The sequence below is a fragment of the Nanorana parkeri genome, unplaced genomic scaffold, assembly GCF_000935625.1.
Source record: "Nanorana parkeri isolate BGI_ZX_2015 unplaced genomic scaffold, ASM93562v1 scaffold712, whole genome shotgun sequence".
Taxonomy (NCBI): domain Eukaryota; kingdom Metazoa; phylum Chordata; class Amphibia; order Anura; family Dicroglossidae; genus Nanorana; species Nanorana parkeri.
Window position 1 is genome coordinate 744,591 of NW_017306980.1, and position 9,917 is coordinate 754,507.

Genomic DNA, 9,917 nt, shown 5'->3' on the forward strand with positions numbered 1-9,917 from the left:
ACCTGGAGGTTCACATTGTCAATGTATGTGTGGGGCCCACCTGGAGGTTCACATTGTCAAATGTATGTGTGGGGCCCACCTGGAGGTTCACATTGTCAATGTATGTGTGGGGCCCACCTGGAGGTTCACATTGTCAAATGTATGTGTGGGGCCCACCTGGAGGTTCACATTGTCAATGTATGTGTGGGGCCCACCTGGAGGTTCACATTGTCAATGTATGTGTGGGGCCCACAGGTTTGCATGAGTGTATGTATGAGTGTTAACAACGTTGTCTTTTAATTCCGAAACTTGAGAAGCACATTAATATTGTTTGACATCCTGGTTACTTCAATAAATTTTGTACTATTTTTTCACTGATAAAACTGGTCTCGATTTATTTTTATGAACCGTTACTCCCAGTTACCTTTTACCTGGGGGACCTCCTTACTTCTTGCATAGGATTTCATCTTTCACATGTTTGCCTCCAATATACTGAAATCTGATGGGTTGCTATGGGCTCACTTTGCACAATGCTTGATTTACCGCCTTGTTAAACCATTACTTCCAGGCAAACAGCTAAATGCACAGATGAAATACATACAGTATATGAGAGCTGTTTTACCTGCCAGGCCTGTATTTTTGTCCATCCAGTCCTGAGACACGGCTTTGCCACACAGTACAGCCCTGTCTTGCAGGGAAGAGGACCTGATCTTTTCTGCCACTTGCCGGTTTCCTCCCTATCCTGTGTGTGGACAGTGAAAGAAAAGCAGCATGCTGGTAAGCTCATTTCTGTATCACTCAGTTCTTTTCTTCTTTCAGCATGCCCCTTTCACTGTAGCACACCTGGTTGGTTTCTTGTGCTACTTCTCCCTCCCTCTCTCTAAGCTCTGCTGTACAGGGACTACCAGAGGCTGATCTCCGAGTCAAATTCAAGTTTTTCAATAATAAATTAAATAATCTGTTAATGAATACAGAGCTGCGTTAATTTGTGCCTTTTATATCTGCCCGGAGTTTGTCTTTAATGGAAATTAGCAAAGCTGTGTCTTTTTCAGAACGTGAAAGGTTAGCGATATAACATACAATGCTAAAGAATTGCCTTAGCAGGCAGTATATGCAGGAGAAGAGTGCAGAGAGGGTGTTAAGGACAGTCTTAAGAGAGGAGTGAAACGGGTATGAAAGTGGGCAGTATTTGCAGGAGAGGAATGCAGAAGGTATGACAGTGGGAAGTATGTGTAAGAGAGGAGTGAAGCGGGTATGACAGTGGGCAGTATTTGCAGGAGAGGAATGCAGAAGGTGTGACAGTGGGCAGTATGTGCAAGAGAGGAGTGCAGAGGGTATGACAGTGGGCAGTATTTGCAGGAGAGGAATGCAGAAGGTATAACAGTGGGCAGTATTTGCAGGAGAGGAATGCAGAAGGTATAACAGTGGGCAGTATGTGTAAGAGAGGAGTGAAGTGGGTATGACAGTGGGCAGTATGTGCAAGAGAGGAGTGCAGAGGGTATGACAGTGGGCAGTATGTGCAAGAGAGGAGTGCAGAGGGTATGACAGCGGGCAGTATGTGCAGGAGAAGGATGCAGAGGGTATGATAGTGGGCAGTATGTGCAGGAGAGGAATGCAGAGTGTATGATAGTGGGCAGTATGTGCAAGAGAGGAGTGAAGCGGGTATGACAGTGGGCAGTATGTGTAAGAGAGGAGTGAAGCGGGTATGACAGTGGGCAGTATGTGCAAGAGAGGAGTGCAGAGGGTATGACAGTGGGCAGTATTTGCAGGAGAGGAATGCAGAAGGTATAACAGTGGGCAGTATTTGCAGGAGAGGAATGCAGAAGGTATAACAGTGGGCAGTATGTGTAAGAGAGGAGTGAAGTGGGTATGACAGTGGGCAGTATGTGCAAGAGAGGAGTGCAGAGGGTATGACAGTGGGCAGTATGTGCAGGAGAGGAGTGCAGAGGGTATGACAGCGGGCAGTATGTGCAGGAGAAGGATGCAGAGTGTATGATAGTGGGCAGTATGTGCAGGAGAGGAATGCAGAGTGTATGATAGTGGGCAGTATGTGCAAGAGAGGAGTGAAGCGGGTATGACAGTGGGCAGTATGTGTAAGAGAGGAGTGAAGCGGGTATGACAGTGGGCAGTATGTGCAAGAGAGGAGTGCAGAGGGTATGACAGTGGGCAGTATTTGCAGGAGAGGAATGCAGAAGGTATAACAGTGGGCAGTATTTGCAGGAGAGGAATGCAGAAGGTATAACAGTGGGCAGTATGTGTAAGAGAGGAGTGAAGTGGGTATGACAGTGGGCAGTATGTGCAAGAGAGGAGTGCAGAGGGTATGACAGTGGGCAGTATATGAAGTAGAGGAATGCAGAGGGTATGACAGTGGGCAGATAGAGCTTACCTCGGGCGATTGGTCTCTATTCCCAGAAATATTTTAGGAGATCTGCTACCGTTTGGGATGCTGGATATAGATCTCTTAATGTTCCGAGCGAGCGCCAAGCTGTACAGGTTTGGATCCCAGTCCAGGGACCTGAGAGCATTTTCAACAAGTGCACTGGTAGCTCCATGGGATCAGTTCTCCCTGCTTAATGCCTCTCCTTTTGAGGATTCTTCCTCGTCTTCGCTACAGGATCGAGTTAGAAGACTTTCCAGTGATCCTTGTTACTCCAAACTGGCCCAGAAGAGGTTGGTAGGTGGACATCCTCAGGATGCTTGCAAACTCTCCATGGCTGCTTCCAGACTGGCTTGTTTCTCAAGATCCATGGTTTCATCCTGCTTCTCAGTCGCTGGCTTGACAGCTTGGCTGTTGAAGCCCAGGTCCTAAGGAATAGATGTTTGTGCCAGGAAGGCTTGCTAGTCTGATGTAGACAGCTACAGTTTCGTCTTTGGACTCACTCTGTGTGACCAGTATTAACCTTTCTCCAGTCTGGACTGGAGAAATAGTTAGCCCTGAGTATGCTCAAGGGACAGATGTTAATATTAACCATCCTTTTCCAGTGGCCATTGACTTCATATTCTTTGGTAAAGGCTTATGTTCAAGGGGTAGCTCACTTGGCTGCTCCTGGACCTCCTGGACGCCCTCCAGTGTCGCTGTGGGACCTCAACCTTACATGCATGGTTTTCATTGACACCATCATCTCCACTATGAAAGTTCTGAAGCTGGCTGCTTTTTTGTGCAAGGCTCTGTTCCTTGTGCTTCACAAGGTTACAGTTGTTCTTAAACCAAAGGCTTCCTTTCTTCCAAAGGTGGTGTTCTCCTTCCATCTGAATGAGGATATTGTTTTGCCTTCCTTTTTTGTCCTACTCCGAAACAACCCAAAGAGGTGGCTCTCCACAGTTTAGATGTGATTAGAGCTGCCCAAGTCTAGTTTTCGGTTACAGCTTCTTTACAACAATCAGATCCTTTATCCTTCCTAAAGGACCATACATGGGTCTTCCTGCATCTTATTCCACCTTTTCTAGGTGGATTAGGCAGGCCATCTTACATGCTTACTCTGTCAAGGGTAAGACTACACCTTTTCCCTGTAATGGTTCAGTTTATTAGATCCATCAGTACCTCTTGGGCTTTTAGACATCTGCGTTGCAGATTTGTAAGGCCATCACCTGGCCTTCTGTTCATACACTCTGCCAGGTGTATATTCGTGCCTCTACTCATATGGGTTTTGCCTGTAAGGGACCTACAGGCTGCTATCTGAGTTGGTGCTTCCCCTGTTATGGGCCTGCTGGCAGTTTTGTTTTCTGTGTGCCCACCCCTCAGGGCATTGCTTGTGGATGCCCCAGTTATCTATGAATGGCCTGCGTCCTGTACTGTATGATCAAGAAAGCAGGATTTTTGACCAGTAAAATTCATTTTTTGTCATACGGTACAGGACACAGCACCCTGTATATCCTCTACTGCTTGCTAAAAAATTGAGGATTTCTTGGAGTGGGAGGGGATATATGAGGTCACAGCTCTGGCCAGTGTCCAATCAGCTGGTAATACCTGCATATTACCCAGTCCTCTATGAATTGCCTGTGTCCTGTACTGTACTCCAATCAGATTTTACTGGTAAGTCAAAAATCCTGCTATCCTTGGCATGGTGTTCTTAAAGCAGCACAGACCTCAAATGCAGACAAACACCCACTGCTGTGGCCTACCTAAGGCCTTAGTCTTTAACAGCATCTGGCATCCAACTCATGGAGAAAGACGAACATTATTCCATGTACTGCCATTGGAAACTTTGAGGGGGGTTGGTCCCATATACGAAGTTTGTATTATATGTAAAAGTTCATCTGTGCGTCTGTCTACCCAGTAATTGAGGATAGCGGGAGAAGATGATCTGCTAACGATCAGGAAAAGTACAATGCTTTTTTTGTCCTTGTCATACGTTGTGAAGATTTGCCTCTCCAGCATTACAATTATCAGACCTGAGTCACTGCTACAATTGAGAACCTAAGTGCACATAATGATATTTATAACGGCAAACTTTGACGGAAAGAGACAGGGCTGAAGAACGTTCACAAAGCTCTGACTGATGAGGGCTCGGAAGTGGAAACAGAACGTGCAATTAGGGCAGACGGAGGTGATATTTTGGGCTGAATGGACCTGTTTTAGCAGCATTTATGTGTGCTGCTAAGATTAACAGTGAGTGACTGATCACTTAAACACTTTTTGCGTAACAGCTATAGATAAAGACGGCTATTGAGCTAATATCTTTGCTGTTTCATATAACCTCACCGGGTGGATCTATTTTTAAGGCAGCCTATTTTTCCACTAGGAGATCATTTACTTTTATTCTATTGTGCAGCATCTTACATGCACTATCACCTTTGAAGAAGCCTTCAGGGATAAATCCAATATCCTAATAATATATTTTCCTCTTCTTTTTTGTTTTATTTTAACCTTTCCTTGCCTGCAAACAAAAAACAAAATGCCTGTAATCAACTGAGATTCTGTTTTCTCATCAGCAATTTTTCTCTGTCATCTGAAAACCGTGTCTGGCTTTTGTGAAAATATGTCTCCTGTTTAGGGCTGCAACTAATAATTATTTTCATAATCGATTAGTTGGCCGATTATTTTTTTGATTAATCAGATAAAAAAAATGTTTTATGAATATCATCCTTATTTTAAAATAAAATACACAAATGCAGTGTTACAAACATAAAGTTTACTTCAGAATAAAACTGCATGCACAATTTTTTGCAATCGCACTGCACTGGAAAGCACGGCATTGCGGTACTATGCGTTCCAGTGCGGGTGATCACACTGTGGGTGGGAGGCGCATATGGGGTCCATTGAAATTATTGGCATTGCAATGCACCTCCCGCATGAGATTTTGTCAGGCCAAAACCGACAATGACTTTTTTTCCCACCTTTTTCTAATTTAAAAAAAAATTATTCTATTGTAAGCACACGGCGCTTGAATAGCCTCAGCCAGAGAATGACAGTTGCCAGTGGCAAGATACTGCAGACGGCAGCTGAATGTAAATGCAGCAGGTAGTGGGCGAGTGCAATAGCTAGCCTGCTATTGGCCATTTCAAATTGCAGTAGCCAATAGCAGGCTGGCTATTGTACCCGCCCACTGCTTGCTTTGCCCTCCTCCCAGCATGGAGGAGAGAGCAAAAGGAACCAACCAACTAATCGATAATGAGAATAGTTGACAACTATTCTCATAATTATAATTGATTACTTGGTTGCAACCCTACACCTGTTTCCCTATTCCCTATTATTGCATCGCTTGTGTGTTGCCGTTATTGCTTGCTAATACTGTTATGTATTGCTGATACTAATGCAGTTATGTGTTCAGTAAAAATTATTTCATGTACAACTAGTGTCTAAATATGAACCCTCCTTTAGCTGTCTGTACAGCAGTATTCCGAGCGAGAAAGAAAGGTTCAGCACTAGGAGCCAGTAAAACTGTGCTGCATGCACATGTGCTTATTGGCAACATAGTGACAGGATAATAGAACACCGTGAGCAGAGGGATGACCAATCAATGTACTGATGTGATTTCATTATCCAATCAGCAGCCTGGGGTATGTTGCTGAGTAAGCTTTTCTGCTGCATTGAAGGATCTGGCTGTGCTATCTGGCAGGGGTGTGTAGATCACAAAATTGGCTGCACACAATTATAAATTCTTTGGCAGAGAAAACCGTTCCCATGTATGTATTTGGCTGCTTGCCTCAAGTTCAAGTCTGCTAAGAAAAAATACACTCACCTATAACAACCAATCAGGATTATTTGTCTGACTTTCCAAATGGGAGGCCCCCCCTGGGGCTTAACAGTCACTGTCCTGTCAACCACTCGGCATTCTGTTAACATGCTTTCCCCCAGCTCCTAAATGAGATGTCAAATAACAGATCCCCACATTTGTTTAAATTCCTCTCTGTTTTGGAGCTCTGTTAAAACTCATTTATAGACCTGCCGGCACAATTGTAATTCTTGCAGAAGCTCACTTGTGACTGACTCTGAAGCAGCCTGTAAAAGGTGGGGGGGAGGAGTTCTTATAGGTAGGGAAGAGATCTAAAATAAAGGGTGACGTTGATGTTGCCATTGTTTTAGGAATGGCCTCAGACACATCAGGCCTCCATCTCGTTCTTGGGACCCACCGAGCGCCCTCCAGAAGAACCCGAGGAAAAGCCGAGACGCCCTTCTCTTCATGTTAGGATATACCGAAGGCTAGCTAACTACTGGTCACCCCCGAAAGTCGGTAAGCTTGCCCTTAGTTCAGCTTTTTTTTTATGTGCTTCACCTAAAACATTATTCTTTATGTACAAGGCTGTGTGAAAATAGCTATTTACTGGGTTCTGCATGAATTGCTACTAAAATGTGTTCTGTGTTACAGTGTCTTAGTCATAAACACATCACACACATCTTATTTAAGAACTGCACACATAGGATTTTACATTGCCATATCTGTAATGAACCATTGTATAAATTAGCCAGGAAAAGAATAACTGGTGGGACCTCTTTTATTGGCATTTTTCCACCGCAGGTTAGAATACAAGAGGAATTTTCTGATTGGTTAGCTAAAGTTGAAGTCCAGTCAGTGACACCCCTACCCCCATTGCTCCAGATACTCACCGAAATGTTCTTAGAGCTGCAGCTAACAATTATTTTCAAAATCGATTAGTTAGCCGATTATTAAGTTCGATTAATCGGTTAATCGGATATAAAATAAAATACATTTTTAAAAACGGCTCCAGTGATGGAACTACCAGTTTGTATTGAGATTGCAGTCCATCACAGGAGCAAGCTTGGAGCGGCGGAAGTAAAAAAAGAAAAAAAAAAGTGTGGTGTGCAATATAGTGAAATTAAAAGTGTACAATTATACAGCAATCAATGCAGAATAGCACCGGCTATAGAGGACTACAAAACCCAGCAATAGTACATTATACAGCACAATGCAGAATACCACCAGCTATAGAGGAATACAACAAATCCCAGCAATAGTACATTATAGCTGGCGGTATTCTGCATTGTGATGTATAATGTGCTACTGATGGGTGTTGTACTCCTCTATAGCTAGTGGTATTCCGCATTGCGCTGTATAATGTATTATTCCTTGATTTGTAGTCCTCTATACAGCGCAATGCAGAATACCACCAGCTATAGAGGAGTACAACAAATCCCAGCAATACATTATACATACAGTGTAAAATGTATTGCTGGGATTTGTAGTCCTCTGTATAATATACAGCACAATGTACCATCAGCTATAGAGGAATACAAATCCAAGCAATACATTATAGAGCACCATGTGTGGGCAAAGTGCAGGCTTACCTGAGCAGTCTTCCAGCAACTTGTTTCTGAGATCAGGCCTGTCTATCTACCGCCCACACCTGCTCCTCCTTACTTCTTCTCCCCGCTTCCCTGTGCCGATTGGGATTTGGGCGGGCGGTGAGCGTGAGGCGGGGAGGAGGTGCGGCGTGGGGAGCGTGGATGCGGGCGGGCAGGTCTAGCAACTGCGAGCGTGAGGTGGGGAGGAGGTGTGGCGAGCAGCGTGTGTGGAGCCGTGAACAGGGCCCGCCCGCAGGGCCAATTAATCGATGATTGAAAAAGTTGACAACTTTTTCAATCATCGATTATAATCAATTATGTCGATTAGTTGTTGCAGCCCTACTTGTGACACTCTAGGCCCAGATTTTATTTCTCTCTTCTGGTCCTCCTTAAAATGTCCACATTGCTGCCTGTTGACCTGTCCATCATTGGGGTCCTCCAAGGTCCTGAAAACTCCAGTGGGGGGGCATCAAAGTGAGGGTCGGGGTGAAAACCAGTTGGGGTGAACCCAGCTAGCAGCAGGTATTGTCGAAGCTTGCTGCTGACCTCCTGGTCCCCCACATGTACCTACAGTGCACCACTATGGTGATTTGTCCCTGGTCTGTAGGAATATGGTGAAGGCAAGACATGTCAAAGCTGTGCCTGTTGGATAGGTCTGGTATTCACTTATAATGTATAATTGTAGAGGCTGCTGAAGATATGCACGGGCACCCCGAGGTACCTGAAGCATTTTCTTTTTAATGAAAAAGCCTTTTCAAGTTAAAATTTACGTACAGGTTCCTTTTAAATAGAGTAAATACTGGATATCTGACCATTATCTTCCTTGTGGTGCCCCCAGTAGTGGGAACTATAAATGAAATTCTGTATATACTGAGATTACAATCATTGACAATATTTACATCTGCTATTTTGCAGAGGTTCCTGTGGAAGCACCTCCTGAGCAATGGGAAGAAGCTCAGATATCAGCAATTGAGCTGACCATCAGCACCCAGAACCACCAGCCGGACTTAACAGTAAGTTTGTGACACATCCAGCCAACCTCCTGTATATGTGTCCCTCCCACACTTACACAATGAAGTAAACCCAACCAATAAAATCTGATATAAGCTTTACCATGTTAATGTCATTTCAAAAGTCATTTTAAAAGTTTATAAATCTGTAGCTTTTATTAAAATGATACCCGGTGATCCTGCCATGAATCTCCAGACACTTCCTGTTAATAATCCTGCGTTGTCACCCTGTCGCATACATTGGCTTCTGATGGAGAAAGTGGCCATTTACACAAGCATGCTCCAATGTTGTGACCATCAGGAATCCCTCCTTGAAAAATTACAAGCCGCCATTGCTGGAGTGCATGTAGATAGGAAGTCAAATAGAGATCAGTAGCAGTGAGATGCAGGAGGATGAAAACTTGTGAAAATAAGTATTTTATGTACAAAATGTTAATAGTTATTATTATTATTGTTATATAGGATTTATATAGCGCCAACAGTTTGCTCAGCGCTTTACAATATAAGGAAGACATAACAATCACAATACAATTCAAGGCAAGATGGTAAGGAAGGCCCTGCCCCTGGGGGCTTACAATCTAAAAGGGAGGGGGAAGTGATACATGAGGAGCAAGCTGTGTGGGGATGAATTGTTTGAGAACGTGATGATTGAGTGGTAAGGTTGAGGTGGGATAGGCTTCCCTGAAGAGATGAGTCTTTAGGGATAGCCTAAAGGCAGTCAAGGTGGGAGATAGACGGACAGGTTGGGGTAAAGAGTTCCAGAGGATGGGAGAGACTCTAGAGAAGTCCTGGAGGCGAGCATGGGATGAGTTGACAAGGGAGCTGGAAAGCCGGAGGTCTTGGGATGAGCGGAGGGGGCGCTTAGGGTGATATTTTGAGAGAAGGTTTGAGATATATCTGGGGGCAGAGTTGTGGATGGCAGAGTTGTGGATAGTTTTTAGGAAATTGCACCCCTGTGTAGAATGAAAGGCTTATTTATTTAGAATCTTGGTGAAAATCACTGGCAGACTTCATTTACTGAGTATTGACTTTGTGAATCCTTATTGAATCTCAGATGAACTAGTACAAGAGTATTCCTACTGTGAATAGTAGGGTTGCACCCATACCATTTTTTCCAGACTAAGTACAGGTCCCAATACTTTTCCTTCAGTAATTGCCGATACCAATTACCAATACAAATCATT

The 9,917-nt window shown here is 44.1% G+C and overlaps 1 protein-coding gene across 1 annotated transcript in view; it reads left to right on the forward strand.

Annotated features, from left to right (window-relative positions):
• AGK (acylglycerol kinase) overlaps positions 1–9,917 on the forward strand; it is a 56,227-nt gene that overhangs the window by 40,673 nt on the left and 5,637 nt on the right. The window contains exons 12-13 of the mRNA XM_018563945.1: positions 6,506–6,653; positions 8,639–8,736. Coding sequence (XP_018419447.1) covers positions 6,506–6,653; positions 8,639–8,736 — 246 coding nt within the window. The remainder of the gene's footprint in view (positions 1–6,505; positions 6,654–8,638; positions 8,737–9,917) is intronic.